The sequence below is a fragment of the Ochotona curzoniae genome, unplaced genomic scaffold (assembly GCF_017591425.1).
Source record: "Ochotona curzoniae isolate NIBS_2020 unplaced genomic scaffold, NIBS_Ocur_1.0 contig_2599, whole genome shotgun sequence".
Classification (NCBI taxonomy): Eukaryota; Metazoa; Chordata; class Mammalia; order Lagomorpha; family Ochotonidae; genus Ochotona; species Ochotona curzoniae.
The window spans coordinates 7,196,380-7,213,937 of NW_024465520.1; the positions used below are offsets into that span (position 1 = coordinate 7,196,380).

General features: G+C 44.1%; 1 protein-coding gene and 1 long non-coding RNA gene across 4 annotated transcripts in view; one reads left to right on the forward strand and one right to left on the reverse strand.

The window, feature by feature from the left end:
• The window catches only part of EIF2A (eukaryotic translation initiation factor 2A), a 43,231-nt gene extending 31,321 nt beyond the window's left edge, over positions 1-11,910 (forward strand). For all 3 annotated transcript variants that reach the window (XM_040974783.1, XM_040974784.1, XM_040974786.1), the window contains 5 exons: positions 2,316-2,887; positions 7,070-7,180; positions 9,992-10,120; positions 10,962-11,027; positions 11,514-11,910. In XM_040974783.1, the coding sequence (XP_040830717.1) occupies positions 2,316-2,887; positions 7,070-7,180; positions 9,992-10,120; positions 10,962-11,027; positions 11,514-11,579 (944 nt within the window). In that variant the 3' untranslated portion in view covers positions 11,580-11,910. The remainder of the gene's footprint in view (positions 1-2,315; positions 2,888-7,069; positions 7,181-9,991; positions 10,121-10,961; positions 11,028-11,513) is intronic.
• Positions 1,398-17,558, reverse strand: LOC121152647. The gene is made up of 3 exons (XR_005883292.1): positions 17,541-17,558; positions 12,544-12,549; positions 1,398-1,474 (listed from the first exon to the last, which is right to left on the reverse strand). It is a non-coding gene; the product is annotated as an uncharacterized LOC121152647 (long non-coding RNA).

Consider the following 17,558-nt stretch of genomic DNA (forward strand, 5'->3'; position numbering starts at 1 on the left):
ATTTTTTACGTCATTCATAGACCATACAAAATCATGTTAAAAAATTAACCTGCTATAGATTTATTGGGTTTCAATTCCCACCTCTGGTTGGTCCTGGCAGAGCCAAATCAGAGCATTTTGACATGTGCTATCCATAACAAAAAGACCTTCAAAACAAGGGAGAAGGAGCAGGCATTCTACACAGTGTTTAAGCTGCTACAAGGGACACCCCCCTCCTGTAGGGTAGTGCCTGGATTCAAGTCTCGGTTCTGGCTTTCTGCTAATGCTTACACCTGAAGGCCACAGGTGACAGCATTAACAGTGGAGTCCCTGTCGGCCACGTGTGAAACCAGGGACAAGCCTCAGCTCCCTGACTGTTGTGGGCAGTTGGGAAGAGAACCACATGCTGACCACAGTTATCTGTCACGCTTGGTTTCAAATAAATTCATTCTTTAAAAAAAATTGAACAGGATTCTGTAATGGGGGAAAATGGTAAATTTGACCATATAAAATTTATAGATTGAAAAATAATTTAAAAAAATTAAAATTATAGATTGCATAGGAGCTTCATCTGGTTCCCACATGGGTGCAGAAGCCGCTTCCTTGGGTCATCCTGCACTGCTGTCTCAGGCCATTAGCTAGGAGCTGCATCCAAAGTGGAACAGCTGGAATACAAGCCAGCTTCGTATGGGTGCTGATGCTGCAGGGGCACAATTAACCTGCCACCGTGTAGTGTCCCCCCTCCCCCAATAAATGAGTCTTTTAAAAAATTCATAAATGGGGCCCGGCGCGGTGGCGCAAGTGGTTAAAGGTCCTCGCCTAGCACACCCGGGATCCCATATGGCCGCCGGTTCTAATCCCGGCAGCCCCGCTTCCCTTCCAGCTCCCTGCCTGTGGCCTGGGAAAGCAGTCGAGGACGGCCCAAAGCTTTGGGACCCTGCACCCGCGTGGGAGACCCGGAAGAGGCTCCTGGCTTCGGATCGGCATAGTATCGGCCCGTTGCGCTCACTTGGGGAGTGAATCATCGGACGGAAGATCTTCCTCTCTGTCTCTCCTCTCTGTATGTCCGCCTTTCCAATGAAAAAATAATAAAAAAAAAAAAAATAAAAAAAAAATTCATAAATGAAGTATAATGAATAAAAATTGGAGAAATACACTTTTTAAATGAATAAGTAATAAGAAATTTTAATATTTCAGGTATGCTAATACGTATAAGGCAAAAAAAATAGATGCACAGAGAAAATTAAATTATTTAGAAATGTGTTAGAAAATGCTTAGCTTATAATTAAAGAGGTGGAAATTAAAGCAAGATAAAGTTTTTATTTAGTAGATTGGCAAAGATAATAATTTTAGCTGGCACAGTGGCTCAGTGGCTAAATCCTTGCCCTGCACATGCCAGGATCCCAGATGGGTGCTGATTCGTGTTCTGGCCACTTCGCTTCCCACCCTGGTCCCTGCTTGTGGCCTGGGAAAGCAGTCAAGGACAGCCCAAAACCTTGGGACCCTGCACCCGCATGGGAGGCCTAAAAGAAGCTCTGGACTGCTGGTTTTTGATTGGTTCAGCCTTAGCCTTTGCAGCCACTTGAGGAGTGATCCAACAGATGGAAGATCTTTCTCTCCATCTCTCTGTAAATCTGCTTTTCTAACCAAAATAACAAATCTGATATTTGTTTTAAGATAGTGATAAATTACCTTGGATAGGTGAGAATGTGGGGGCATCCTGACCGGAGCATCTGTAGGTAGGCGTATGAGTTTCGTAACTCTTCGGAAAGGCCTTCTGTTGGTCTGTTAGCAAGGAAGTGGATATGCCCCTTGCTTTTGGGCACATTCATAGTAAAGAATATGCAGTCAGATTTACAATAGAATACATTGCAGCTAAAAACGAATAAAGTATATCTTAGTGTACTAATGAGGAAAAGCCACCAAAGGTAGTACTCGCTGAGATAACGAAGGCCCCAGCTGTCGTTTTTGAGTATGTTCTTAGAGAATGGGATGCTGTATTGCAGCACAAATACTCTGAAAGCTTATGCAAGAAATAGAGTTCATCCGTGTGGGTAGGTGTGTTGTTTTATAGCGTATTTTCATTACAAAGTACATATGTTACACTTCCCAACGAAGTTCATTTATTAACAATAGTAAACTGTTTCAGTAAGCCCAAATTGGCATCTGTGAGCTCATATTGCTAGCATGTCTGCTCAGTAGAGATTCTTCAATCTGTGATTTTGCATTCTTCCTGTAGCATACCATTTGATATGTTTGCGTGCTCTGATTATATCTTTGTCAATATTAATGTAATTCTTTATTACTAACTTGAGATTTTGTATTCTTTTTTCTAGCAAAAGGTGGCCCCATTTACGATGTGGTTTGGAATTCTAGTTCTACTGAATTTTGTGCTGTTTATGGTTTTATGCCTGCCAAAGCGACAATTTTCAACTTGAAATGTGACCCTGTGTTTGACTTTGGGACTGGTCCTCGCAATGCGGCCTTCTACAGCCCTCACGGACATATATTAGTACTGGCTGGGTTTGGAAATCTGAGAGGACAAATGGAAGTGTGGGATGCTAAAAATTACAAGCTGATTTCTAAACCGGTGGCTTCTGATTCTACATATTTTGCTTGGTGTCCAGATGGGGAGCATATTTTAACAGCCACGTGTGCTCCCAGGTTACGAGTGAATAATGGGTATAAGATTTGGCATTACACTGGCTCTATCTTGCACAAATATGATGTGCCCGCAAATGGAGAATTGTGGCAGGTTTCATGGCAGCCATTTCTGGATGGAGTATTTCCAGCAAAAGCGATCACTTACCAAGCAGTGCCAAGTGAGGTACCCAATGAGGAGCCTAAAGTCACAACGGCTTATAGACCTCCTGCTTTAAGAAATAAACCTGTCACTCATTCCAAACTGGTAAGTAAAGTTTTATTATTTTGGTTAGAAAAAATATTTTCATTATGCTGAGTTCTATAAACCCTTTTCTTGTGTTCTTAAGTTACTTAGTACCCGACTAGAATACGTAGTGTAGGACAGAGCTCAAAGTACTTAATTCATTCACATGTGAAGATCTGAGAGGCTGGCTTCTGTCTGTGGTGCTGGGATCCTGTATGGTGCCAGTTTGAATCCTACCTGCTCCACTTCCAATCCAGCTTCCTTGCTAATAGGCTTGGAAAAGTGTTGGAGGGTGGTTCAAGAACTTGGGCCCCTGAACCCACAGGGAGACCCAAATGAAGTTCTGGGTTTGGACTGGGCCGGCTGTGTTCATTATGACCATAAGGTGAGTGAACCAGCAGATTAAAGGTCCTCTCCCTCTCTGCCTTTCAAAAAAAAAGTTTGAGAATGATCTACTGGGTTTGTAGATGAAGTACTCAAATTCATTTACCAAGCTGGGCCAGTAATGTAAGGCAACAGTGAATATAAAGGATGGCAGACAGAAGAGCTTGTGCCGCTTTGTAGGCCTTGGCAACTGCACAGCAGTGGCTGATTTGCCCCACTTGATTTCCAAGGCAAAATGATTCTAGAGGCTCAAGGGGAATCTCGTAATTATTAAAATAGTGCTAGACAGGCAAAGCGAGTTTGTTCTTCTCGGGCCCCTAGTTCCCTACCGCTGTAAAGATATAGCCAGGGAGTTGGTGATATTATGGTGTGCTTTTTAAAGTATTTAGCTTTCCACAGCTCAGGAGAGAGACCTGATGGCCCAGATTTGTTTCATAGCACTAAGGATTAAAAGTGTTCCCAAAATGAACAGTACAATTGTTGCTTTTAGCAAAGTGACCAGAGATGGGCACTGTGGTGCAGTGTGCTAAGCCACCACTTGGAACTCCCACTTCCCATGTTGGGGTGCCAGAGTGCTAACTGAGGTCCCGACTGCTTTGCTTCCCACTGATACGAAACTCCCCCCAGTTGCATTCTGGAAGGTCGGAGGCGACAGGACTCAAGGTCTGGGCTGCTGCTCAGCTTGATTGTGCTGGACTTACGAGAGTGCAGTAGCAGACGGAAGATCTCTCTCTTGCCCAGTTTCTTCTCAATATCTCCTTGTCTTTGTTTTTGTCAATCTGCCTTTCAAAAAGATACAAATAAACAGTAAAAATGAAATTAAAAATGACCATACAAAATCCATCAGTTGGTATTATTTGAGTAGAGAGGGATGTATGGTCACTTAATTGTTAGCCACTCATGGGGCCTAGTAGCCTAGTGGCTAAAGTCCTCACCTTGAATGTGCCAAGATCCCATATGGGCGCCAGTTCTAATCCCGGCTGCCCCGCTTCCCTTCCAGGTCCCTGCTTGTGGTCTGGGAAAAAGTCAAGGACAGCCCAAAGCCTTGGGACCCTGCACCCACGTGGGAGACCTGAAAGGGGCTCCTGGCTCCTGGCTTTGGATCAGCTCAGCTGTGGTTGTTGCAGCTGCTTGGGAGTGAATCAGCAGACTGAAGATCTTCCTCTCTGTTTCGCCTCATATCTGTTTATCTGTTTTTCCAATAAAAATAAATAAATCTTTTTTAAAAAACTAAAATAAATTATTAGGCACTTAGGAAAGTAGATACTTTTCCAAGAAATAAATATCCCTGTGCTTCCGTTATTGCATTTCCATCACAAAAGCATAAAGGTACAGTTTTTCTTCTTGAACTAAAAGAATGTAGCAGTGGTCTGTAACTTCACTCATAGAAATATTCTACTTAAATACATGATTGTTACATTGTTATTTAAATAAAACTACGTAGAAATAATGTAACAAATTAAGCCTTGCAATATTTGTATTTATCATGTTTGTATTTAGGCCAAGAGAAAGCATACAATAGTCTTCAGGTTTAGTCTGTCCCTCCACTGAAAATTTGTTGTATCTAAGATAAAGAAAGAAATAATCCTGACTCATCCTGCCTTCTAAATCCATGTAAGATGGCACAGGAGTAAGAAATTCTAAATTAGTGCATATTTTTTGAATTATTTGATTCATTAAACCATTTGGTTTGTTTTCACATAAGGAAGATTACTTTGAAAATGGTGAAAAGGTAAAAACTGAAAATCAGAATTTTCTGATCTTGAAGATTTCCACTGAATTTTATTTATTTATTTTTAAAAATGTATTTGTTTTTATTGCAAAGGTAGATTTACAGAGAGGAGAGACAGAAAGATCTTCCATCTGCTGGTTCACTCCACAAGTGGCTTCAATGACCAGAACTGAGCTAATTCAAAGCCAGGAGCCAGGAGCTGCTTCTGGGTCTCCCATATGTGGGTGCAGGGTCCCAAGGCTTTGGGCCATCCTCAACTGCTTTCCCAAGCTGCAAGCAGGGAGCTGGAAGGGAAGTGGAGCATTCGGAATGTGAACTGGCTCCCGTATCCTTCCTGCAAGGGGAGGATTAGCTAATGAGCCATCCCACCAGGCCTTAGTTCGTGCTTCCTTTGAAAGGCACAGTTATGGATGGAGGAGGAGAGGCAGAGACCTCTGCTGGTTCACTGCCTAAATGGCCGTAACAGCCAGGGCTTATTCCTCGTCTCCCATGTGGGCGCAGGGGCTCCACACTGGTGTGATCGTCTGCACATCAGCAGGGAGCTGGGGTAGAATTAGAAGAGCCAGGGCTCGAACTGACCCCCATGTCGGACGCCAGCGTCACAGGTGATGGCTTTGCCCACTGTGCCACACTGCCAACCCTATTTTGTGTATTTCCTTATCATTTTTCTTAGTATTTCACTTTTCAGAAATTTGTCAACTGAGTTGGAGCTGAAATAATTCAGTTTAAACAACTGAAGTGAAATTAACATAAGTGAATTAACACCAGCTCTTATTAACTGGAAGGTACTATGTATCAATTATAAATTTATTCTACTAGTTGGAATATGCCACTGCTAATAATGAGAGCTTTGAAAATTTTGCTGATAATTAAAAAAAAATAAGTTTGATAAAGTAGGCTTATTGGTGCAGGCATATGGCTTAGTGAAGCAGCTGTTGGTCAGGATTTCCACATTCCAGGTCGGACTGCCTAGGTTCGAATCCTGGCTCCACTCTTAAGTCTGCTTTCCTGTTAACATGCACCGAGAAGGCAGTAGATGGTAGTTGAAGTAATTGCATGCATAGAATACCTGGGTTGGGCCCGGTGGCGTGGCCTAGTGGCTAAAGTCCTCACCTTGAACGCGCCTGGGATCCCATATGGGCACCGGTTCTAATCCCGGCAGCTCCACTTCCCATCCAGCTCCCTGCTTGTGGCCTGGGATGGCAGTCAGGGACAGCCCAAAGCTTTGGGACACTGCACCCATGTGGGAGACCTGGAAGAAGTTCCGGAAGAGGCTCCTGGCTTCGGATCGGCATAGCATCGGCCATTGCGCTCACTTGAGGAGTGAATCATCGGATGGAGGGTGTTCCTCTCTGTCTCCTCCTCTCTGTATATCTGACTTTGAATGAAAAATAAATAAATCTTTAAAAAAACAAACAATAAAAAGAACACCGGGGTGAGTTCCTGGATCCCTGCTTCAGCCATTACAGGCACTTGGGAAGTGAACCAGCATGTAAGAACTTTCTCTTTTTAAGATCTGTTTTATTTGTTTGAACGGCAGAGTAACATCGTTCTGGGGAGGAAATACCTTCCGTCTGCTGATTCACTATGTACATGGCCGCAGTAGCTGGGCTGGGCCAGATTAGAGCCAGGAGCCTGCTCTCCACTTGAGTTGATCACATGGGACGCTGGCGCTACGTGCGTGGGTCGGCTGCTGTGTGGCAACAAGGAGCTGAACCAGGAGGGAAGCAGCCAGGGCGCGAGCCGCCAGTAGTGTGGGGCAACGCTGCCGCTCTGTCTTTTGGATTCTTTGTCTCTCACATAGTTTAAATTAAAACAGCTATTTTCCTCTAGTGGAAAAAGTGTGTCATTTGTTTTAGTACTTTTTTTGTTTGTTTCCTTCAGTTTTGTAGGTTGGAAGTAAATGGATAGAGTAATACTTAACATCTAGTCATCTTACCTCATGCATTTCATGGCCTATCATTAAAATAATGAAATAGGGGCTATATATACATACACACATACACACACATTTTACATGTATGTACATTATATATGTATTCATATCTAATCTCCTTTTCCAAATTGTTTATTTCTGTTTTCCATAGCATGAAGAGGAGCCGCCTCAAAATATGAAGCCACAAGGAAATGATAAACCTTTATCAAAAACAGCCCTTAAAAATCAAAGGAAACATGAAGCTAAGAAAGCTGCAAAACAGGTATTTGGGGTGTTAATCTGGTCAGAACAGAAAGACAGTTCAAATTTGCTTTGCCTTAAAGTTTAAAGAACTATATTCCTAAAGAGTTGGTTGTTATAAAATGTTATAAAATTAGACTTAAAAATTCTTCACTGACTCATACATCAAAAAAAAAAAAAAAACCACAAAAAAATTAGACTTAAATAAGAATATCTTTCTCTTGTTTTGCCTATTACTCTTTGAGTAGTCTTGTGTTTTAGCAGTTAATGAAGTAATCTAGGCTTGACCTTAAAACCTGCGGCACTGTGGGATTGTGTGGTGTGTTATTTGCTCTTGACCGTTTTTATAAAGACTGTCCGAGGTGGTGTAGCTGTTTTCCCTTTAAGATATATAGCAGGAGAGGCTATCATAGTGCTGAGGTAAGCCGTGTCCGGGCACTCGCCCGTCTGTATCAGCATGTCTTGTTTGAGTCCCAGCTGCTGCCCACTGCCCATCGAGCAGCCTGGGCAACGCGCCTTCCCAGCATTGGGAGGCATCGGGAGTTTTTGGCTCCTGTCCTCAGCCGTGCCTTGCCCGGACTGTTGCAAACATTTGGAGAATGAACCAGCAGACAGGAGTTCTTTTCCACTCTCTGCCTTTCCAATAAATAATAAATAAATCTTTAAAATAATTTTACAAAGGATGAAAATGACTATATGGTAAGCCAGTTTGTCGATCAGTATTACACTACTGAATGCAATTATCCAGCTAGGAATGTAAATGTCAGAAATGCCCAAATGATGCATTCATTCTAAAATACTTGTTTATTTGATTCCTAGTTGAAAAGCCACACTACTGTAATAATTGACAATTCAGTCGTTGCATTTTGTGGCTCGTGGTGCTAGTGCGGCCACGCAGGCTGGGAGTGTTGGGCAGTGAAGCCATGCTGATTATTTGAGATTCAGACAGTGAATGTGTTAGCCTCCTTAGACTGCCATACAAAAGTATTGCAGGTTGGGTAATTTTAAGATATTTATTTATTTATTTATTTATTTATTTTTAAGAAAATGGGAATTTGGGCCCAGCAGCATGGCCTAGCGGCTAAAGTCCTCGCCTTGAACATGCCAGGATCCCATATGGACGCCAGTTCTAATCCTGGCAGGTCCACTTCCCATCCAGCTCCCTGCTTGTGGCCTGGGAAAGCAGTCAAGGATGGCCCAAAGCCTTAGGAGCCTGCACCTGAATGGGAGACCTGGAAGAGGCACCTGGCTCCTGCCTTCAGATTGGCTCAGCTCCAGTCATTGTGGCTACTTGAGCGTGAACCAGCAGATGGAAGATCTTTCTCTCTGTCTCTCCTTCTCTCTGTATATCTGACTTTTCAACAAAAATAAATAAATCTTAAAGAAACAAACAAACAAAAAAACCCAACTCCCTGGATTCAGTCATGAGGCCTCCACCTAATGACTCTCCATCATGCTGACACTTCACACAGGCCTGACCTTTGAGTAACAAAATTGGATTCAATTTCCACTCTCTTTTGACCTCACAAGGGAGATTAAATTTCAACACACGAATCTTTGGGGTGATTACTCATATCCCGTTCAAACCACAGCAGTGGTCAAACAGGACATTACCAGAATTTACAGGCTCCTTAAGAATAGAAACTCGTTGACTGGCACCCTTGCTTTGCAGTTCTATACGCCACCTGTGGCACCAGCATCCCATAGGGACGCCTCTTTGAGTCCCAGCTGCTCCACTCCCCATCCAGCTCCCTACCAATGATCTGGAAAAGCAACAGAGGAGAGTCCATGGGCCCTTGTGCCCAGAAGAATATCCAGGGTTCTGACGTGGAACTGGCCAGCTCTGGCCATTTAGGGAGTGAACTAGCAGAAGGAAAATCTCTCTGTCTTTCCTCTTTCTGTAATTCTGCTGATTTGATAAATAAATAAACAAATAAAACAAAAACAGAAATTTGGGCCAATGTTTGGCATAGCAGTTTCAGCGCCACTTAAGGTACTTGTGTGCCATATCAAGGTGTCTGGATTTCACTGTCAGTCCTGCTCCCCACACCAGCTTCTGCATAGTTGGCACTTAGTGGTACCTTCCCGCCATTCCCGGGCTGGCTTTGTTCACTGACTGCTGAACTGTGCAACTGCCCCAGCCTTGATCGGGACATTTTCCCCGGGGGCTTCAAGGATAAGTAGGGTTCAGTGGATGACCCTGGGGGGACATACTGTGGGTCCCCCAGGGCCAGTAAAAAAACAAGGAGCAGAAGCAAAGAGTATGTAACCCCTTTGGAGAAATAAATGATGGTTCAGAGTCAGTGTTCCTTCAAAGCGGAGAAATGAGACTAGGAAGGTCATCAGAGGTTGGATCCCACAGAAGCAGTGTTTAGGTTCTTTATCAGCAGAACGTGTGCTAGGGAGCTATGTGACAGAGCAAAGTTGATTGGACCAAGGATTCATCTGTGCAAGACTTTGGTCCACATGCTGTCACCCGTTACACCTGCATGATCCTGTGCACTCTTGTCGTGGAGGAATTCCCAACAGCAAAACTTTAAATGCCTTAATTAGAAAAGTCCTCTCACGTTCCCAGACCATCTCTGGAATGTCCAGAAGGTAGGAACGCCTGTTCCTCGGGCAGGATCTCCTGGTTTACGCTCAGGTCATTTAATTTCTGTCTTTTATGGGAATATGTAGTGTACTTCATGATACCTTTAATTCAGATTCTTTGACCACACAAAATATAGATCACATTACACATTTGGTTTCTGTAGTGTATGTACCAAGGCTATATGGATTGAAATATTTTGATGTTTTTCAAAACTGAATTTTAAGAAAATTCTTCCTGCAGGAAGCAAGAAGTGACAAAAGTCCAGATTTGACATCTGTTTCTGCTCCACAAAGCACGCCGCGAAACATCACCTCGCAGTCAACTTCTGGAGACCCTGAGGTCGACAAAAAGATTAAGAACCTGAAGAAGGTGAGAAACTTAAAAAAGAGCTGTGCGTACTGAAAGAAGTACTTGAGAATGGTGTAAGAGAAAGTCAAGGTTGGTTGCCTGAAGCCAGTTATCTATGGATGATTTCCTAACCTTGGGAAACCAGCAGAGGATGGCCCAAGTGCTTTGGAGGCCTAGTCTCACATGGGAGACCAGGAAGAGGCTTCTGGTTCCTGGCTTGGGATTGGCTCAGTTGCAGCTGTTGTGGCCATTTAGGGAGTGAACCAGGAGATGAAAGATTCTTTCTGCCTCTTCTCTATTTGTAACTCTGCTCTTCAGATAAAAATAAATCTTTACAATACACACACTCACATTTTGCTCTTACGTATGCTTTTCTAACTCTGAGATAGTTTACCTGGGGCTAAACACTGTGGCATGGTGAGTAAAGCCACCGTGTGCCATACTGACAGCTCATTTGGGTGCTACTTTGTGTCCTTGCCATTCTGCGTCCACAGCAGCTCCCTGCTGATGGCCTGAGAAAAGCAGCAGCACGTGGCCCTGGCGTCTGGTCACTTGCCACCCACTTGGGAGACCTGGGTGTAACTCCTGCTTCAGCCTGGCCGGTGTGGCCATCGGGGGAGCGGGCCGATAGGAGGCCAACTCTCTCTGTGTCTTTCTGTGTTTCTCCTTCTCTCTCTGATTCTTGGAAAATAAACAAACCAAAAAAAGCTTACCCTAAGATTTTAACAGACTGTTCTTGATAGGAATATAAGATAATTTACTAACCTTATTAAAGTGTCACACTCACATAGCTCAGTTGTCATTAGGAAAATGTAACAAACGGCTTTCTTCCTGCTTCTTGACTCATATTTGATGTTTATAGAAGCTGAAAGCAATTGAACAACTGAAAGAACAAGCGGCAAGTGGGAAGCAGCTAGAGAAGAACCAGGTATGTTCTACATGCTTCATCTGTGGTCCTAAACACAGCCACTTCCGCCTGGCATTTCTCTGTAAGCAGTGATTTAATGTGTTAAAAAAAAAAAAGCAAGTTAAGTTTTAAGAGTAGCCATTTCTCTTTCATACTTAAATTCTTGAGCGGTGTTCAGCTTAAGAAGATGCAGTTTAGCCAGTGAGGTCGCTGCTGGAAGAGCCGGCGGTTCCCCGTGTCAGTCACCCGTGCCTGGGCCGCCTCTCCCCTCCTGCTCCACTGCCGCCTCAGCCCACGCTACGTGAAGATCTTCCTCAAAAGCATTCAGACAGTTCCCAACTTGAGTCATATCAGATACATTAAAATTTGTTTCTAGCATATTTTTAAAGTGTGTTTACCCATGAATCTGAAAAATGTCAGAAATATTCTTTGTCCTGTTGTTTTGGTTATAAAACCGATGATTATTCCTTTCCTTTTAGTAACTTCTTTGTGTTTGAACTTTTCCAGTTGGAGAAAATTCAGAAAGAGAAAGCACTTCTTCAAGAGCTGGAAGACTTAGAATTGGGCATTTAAAGTTTCATCCAAAACAGTTGGCTACCGGAAGTCAGTTCAAGCATCTTTTCTGTTAAGCTGTTGGGCTACGTGGGACATCCATGTGCCCATATTTAATGTGGCTCTATAATTTTAACCATTCATTCAGGATTTTGCTTATGTGTGAAGATATTTAATAATGCCTGTTAAATTGACTTTTACATTCTGCATCCTATATCATGTCAGTATGCAGTACAGAAAGAGAAATGAACTTTTCAGCTAACTAAGCTTCAGATTGAAAGACAAAGGACATTGTTTTTCCACAAGGGACAGTATTTACCAGATAAATGAAATAAAGACATTTTAAATTTAATCATTTTGTTGTTATTTTAAATTCCTTTACTAATTTATGAGGCATGTATTAAATTAAGAGAGATATATATTGTAACCTGTCATATATGTAATCTCTCACATATATATTTTAAAGATTTTATTTTACTTGTTTGAAAGACAGAGAAGAGAGGGGGAGACAACGAGAGATCTTCCATTCCCTGGTCTGCTCTTTCCTCAATGGCCACAGTGATGGAGGCTGGGCCTGCCAAAGCCAGGAGCTTGGCGTGCTCTCCAGGCCTGCCCCCCCCCCCCCGGGTGGGAGGGACCCAGACAGCTGACACATTGTCTGCTGCCTCCCAGGGTTCAGCAGCAGGAAGCTGGATCCAAAACAGAGCAACTGAGACTGAACCCAGCACTTGGTGTGTGAGCAAGGGCCAGGCTGACCGGCAGGGGCACAGGCCTGGCCCAGAGAGTTTTTAATTCAGGAATTTCAAAATGGCTCTTGGATTGAACCACCTGTATGAATGCATCAATATCCAAAGCATGACAAACTTGGCCGGAATTTCTAAGTAGTGACATGATAGGATGTAACTGCGAGAGCCCAGCTGTGCCCATCTTACCCAGTTTTTGTTGGCTCTGAAAAGGAGGGGTGGGGTAAGCCCATGTCAGGCACCTGCATCTCCAGGTCTACTCAACTGGCAAGATCAGCAAGTCAAACCAGGTTTAGCAATAACAATGGGTCAGTTCACTGGGTTTACTGCAAATTATAAAGGAAATTTAGAAACATAAAGTTATTTAGGGATATGTTTGTGGATTTGTTAACTTCATTCAGGCAGCAAAAGGCAATTCAAGATTCCAGATGTGGTACCAGAGAAAAATATTACAGCAAGTATTCACTGTGTAGTATTGCGCAAATACGGTAGACACATGGTGACTGCGTTAATGTTTCTTGTGGTTTTTGCCTTTGTGCCCACGGGAGGATTTCACTTCCGTTTCCCCTTGAGTTAGGTCTGACTATATTTCTTGATCCTTCTAACAAAGAGTTAGTGAAAAATGAACACAAGAGTTGATGAGCTGATACTTGATTTTTTTTTTTTAACATTTATTTATTTATTGGAAAGTCAGATATACAGAGAGGTGGAGAGACAGAGAGAAAGATCTTCCGTCCGATGATTCACTCCCCAAGTGAGCACAACGGCAGATGCTGTGCCGCTCCGAAGCCAGGATGCAGGAACTTATTCCAGGTATCCCATGCAGGTATAGGGTCCCAAGGCTTTGGGCCATCCTGGACTGCTTTCCCAGGTCACAAGCAGGGAGCTGGATGGGAAGTGGACCTGCCGGAATTAGAACCGACGCCCATATGGGATCCTGGGTGCGTTCAAGGCGAGGACTTAAGCTGCTAGGCTACTGCACCGGGCCCTGATACTTGATTTTTGTGACTCCTTTCCTGCTCTGGTGGACCCCGAGTCCTGGGGGTGTGTTAGCACCATTATTGATGGAGCGGCTCCAGTGAGCAAGATTAGCAAAATCCCCCTTTCAAATCATGATGGACTTAAAACCTGAGTGAGAAATAGACTTACTTTTTAAGCCATTGAGATTTTTGGAGGTGCTGTTTATTTTCAGGATTATTTAGCCCAGTGATTCCCAAGTTTTGTTGCATTTTAATGATTAAGCTCCCTTCACAGCAGTTACGTTTTAAAAAAAAGTTAGTGGTAGAAATCAGGTGTCTATATTTTTGATCCTGCAATGACTCCAGTGTGTTCCCGAAGTTTGGGAACTTAGCCCATGTTCCCTGCAATATGTGATACTATGTTCTTAAAAATGTGTAAACAGTCAAATGTCATTTTTTTCCATTAAGAAGTGTTTCTAGAAAGCTTAAAATAGAAATAAATTATGGCTTGCCTTATGGACATCTTTGCTGTATTTATGTTTCCGGTGATTTTTTTCTTTGTTTTCGTTTGGCTATGTCAAACATCCTGTGGTCATCTTTTGCTAAATATTTCCTATTTTTTTTAAGTATCAAATGTAGCTTTCTCTTGGACTTTGTTATTGTTTTTAACATTATCTAATTGATGTGAAAGGCAGATCATGTGTGCGGTCTTTGCTGCTCACGCGCTTGCAGCAGTCAGGGCCTGGACCTCCTGGGGCCTCCACACGAGTGGGGCGCCCCAAGCGCCGGGGCCATCTGCTGCTTCCCAGGGTACACCTGGCAGGAATCTAGAGCCGGAAAACAGAGCTGGGACTCAAAGCTAAATGCTCCAGGACAAGATGACAGTGTGCCAGATGCCTTCACCCAATCAGTGCTTCCCTTTCTCAATATTGTGATTTCTTTTTCCTTTTTTTTTCATATTATATTCTTGACAATCTTTACACAGTTACTTAGGGTAAAAATGTTCGAGGGCCATAAGAAAGTGGGTAAGACTATTATTTCCATATTGTTTCCTTCATGTATCTAACGTAAAGGGAGATATTATGGTAGAAGCTCCACCCAGTCTCCCACCCCAGGTCCCTGATGTGGGGCACGCTCCAAGGGTCTTGCTCAAATGGTTATGATAGTTCACCAGTTATGAATCGCTGCCAGTCTCGCCACCCCAAGCATGATGAGGTTGAAGAAACCACTGATTGACATAGTCTCCCTTTACCCAGTTTTTCACTGCCAACATATAGCTGAGGTGGTTGATTGACTTGTTCTGTCCTCCCTCTTTTCTTGGTTAGGATTCTGAGTCCGGCAGTTCAGTTGGGGAGATCCCCAAAGAAACTTTGAGGTGTTCCCAGACCAGGTTCTTGTATGTACTAGCAAGTACAGGGCCCGGTACTGGGTACCTTCCATCGCCCCAATCAGCTGGTGGTTGTAATTGCTGGATTGATTCTGTTTCCAGCCCCGATTTTCACTGAAACAATGGGTGTTGCATTCCAGTCTGGTTCTGCCCAGCACACACTCGGCCCTCACATAAACCAGTGGGGGCTGCAGCCTTAGTCGGAGCAACCCACAATAACTCCCACCAGCCTTGCCCCCTACCCTGGTTTGCCAGTATATGCAGCAGACTAGTCCATTCTGTCCCACATCCCATTCGGCTCTCATACATGTCAATGGTCATTGAAGGCTAGTTCCATCTAACCAGCTCCACTATGCAGCCCACACAGATGTTGTTGGCTGCCTTTCTGTCTAGCCACCCCTGCCCCTGTCCTAGTTTTTGTACTCTCCAGTGAGAGTGGTAACCCAAGAGGGAGGAGCCCACTCTTTCCCTACTAGGCCACTCCCACTTCCAGATTATGCATTCTCCAGGTGGTTCTGTGGTTTGACTTGACAGAATTAGACCCCAGAGCCATCCTCTGCCAACTGATGCTACAGCTAAGCCTAATCATCCTTCACCCACTCTAATTTTTGCTTGTACCAGTCAGAACAGTCAGCCCAGCCTGACCCTTCCCTGATCTAGTCCACATGAAGTCCACAGGTGTTGTAGCCCTGCCTAGTCTGGTCTGTCCCCAGCCCGACTCATGTTTTCCAATGGGAGTGGATGCCCAGCAGGGGAGCCCACATTCCCCTGCTGGCTTTGCTCCCACTGTTTTTCACATGTGCTGTTTGAGCACTGCAACCACGTCTGGTATGGCTCATCTCACCTTGGCATTCCTTAATGTGTACTGGTATGTGTCGCAACCGAACCTGTCCTGACCCATACTCTGTTCTGGTGCTCGAATTCGCCAGTGGGTGATGTGAACATTTTCAGCCTGGTCTGCCCCCAACCCATGCCATGTGTATGCCAGTGGGTTAATTTCCATGGCCTTTTCTGGGCTGTTTCCTATCGTGCTTCTTGCGCTTACCTGCCGGGTCTGTGTACTGCCAGAGGGGTTGCCCAGGCTCCTGCATCAGAACCTCTCCCAATGCCAGATTTTGCACATACCAGGGGGTCCATGAGCCAGCCCTCCTGTCCTAGCAGGAACTGTGGCTTTTCCTGATTGGCCTTCCACCCAATCTGGTTCTTGTTGGATGTTTCAGCCCAGCCTTGCAGATGCAAGAATGTTAACTAGCATCTACCCCTTAGGCTAGCCCTGGGCTTTGATTATTGTGAACTCTTATTTTTTCATTTCCCCCGATTCACTTGTTTGGTTTTGGAATTTTGTTTGTTTAGTTAATATAGTTTCCTGTTTGTTACTGCCATCACGGAGATCATTTTTGTTTGTTTTTTGTTTTTAAATATGTTTTTATTTTGAATTTTGAATTGCGAGGTACAGTTTCATATAGCCTGGGATTCCTCCCCCACAAACTTTCATCCCCTGACAGATTTTCCCCATTTTACTACAATGGAGTAGTCCTTCATAAGGAATCATAATTCTATCAGTTTCTTGTTTAAGTGTACCCCAACACTGTTGGTACAGACAATGCAGACAGCCCAGCATCTCTTTGTCTGTCCGTGTCCAACAGTTTCTTTGGGAATCCATCTTTCATATGAAAGCAGGGATGCATGTTCCATTATACCCCCACATCTGTATATGACAGACCCAAGTACTCCGTCACTATACAGTTCCATAATTGAGAAGCCACGAACTTTTTTGTAAGAAGTAAGGAGGCTAGATTAAGGATTTATTTTTTAAAAAAAGGCTTTATTTCTATTATTGCAAAGGCAGATTTACAGAGGGTGAAGGAGAGAAATAGAAGTCTTCCATCTGCTGGTTCACTCCCTGAATGGCTACAATGGCCAGAGGTGAGCCAATGAAGCCAGGAGCCAAGAGCTTTTTCCAGGTCTCCCATGCGGGTGTGGGATCCCAAGGGTTTGGGCCATCCTCCACTGCTCTTGGAGGCCACCAGCAGGGAACTGGATGAGAAGTGGAGTAGTTAAGACATGAGCTAGCACCAATATGGGATTCTGGCATTTGTAAGGTGAGGATTTAGCTATCAAATTTTGCTCTGCATGTCCCACCCTCTCTCCCTTTCTCACCCTCCCTCAATTTGCCATTTTTTTTAAAAGACTAAATTGAGCTTTATGTACCAAAGAAATTTTATATGTCAGTCTGTGGTGTTTGTATTGTACCCAAAAACATTAAGGGAAAAAAAGTTTTGATTTTTTGAAAAGTTGTAATGTGAGCAAGGTCATGTTGGCACCTCCTGTCTGTATGTAAGGACACAGTCCATTTGCAGCCACAGTCATGCTGAGATGCAAGTCCCCCATCTGCTCCGTGGTCAGGCCTCCACACCACCATGATACTTCCACAGAGACAGTTCAGTGCTGCACACCTTAAGGTAGGCGTCAGGCTAGGACTCGGCTGCGGTTGTATAGGTCACCCCCTCCAATGCCAGTACCATATATGGGGTGCTTATCTGAGGCCTGGCTGCTCCACTGTAACCCAGCTCCCTGATAATGCAGCTGGGAAATAAGAGGAGAATGACCCAAGTGCTTGGACCCTTGCACCCATATGGGAAACCTCAAAGGAACTCCTGGTCTCTGGCTTTAGATTAGCTCAGTTCTGGTCGTTGTAGCCATGAGCCATAGATGCCCTCTTTCTTGGACCTGGCACGGGGGCCCAGTGGCTAAATCCTTGCCTTGCTTGCTCCAGGATCTCATATGGGCTCCAGTCCCTGTCCCGACTGTTCCACTTCTCATTCAGCTCTCTGCTTGTAGCCTGGAAAGACAGTAGAGGACGGCCCAAAAAACCTTGGGACCCTGCACCCACCCACATGGAAGACCCAGA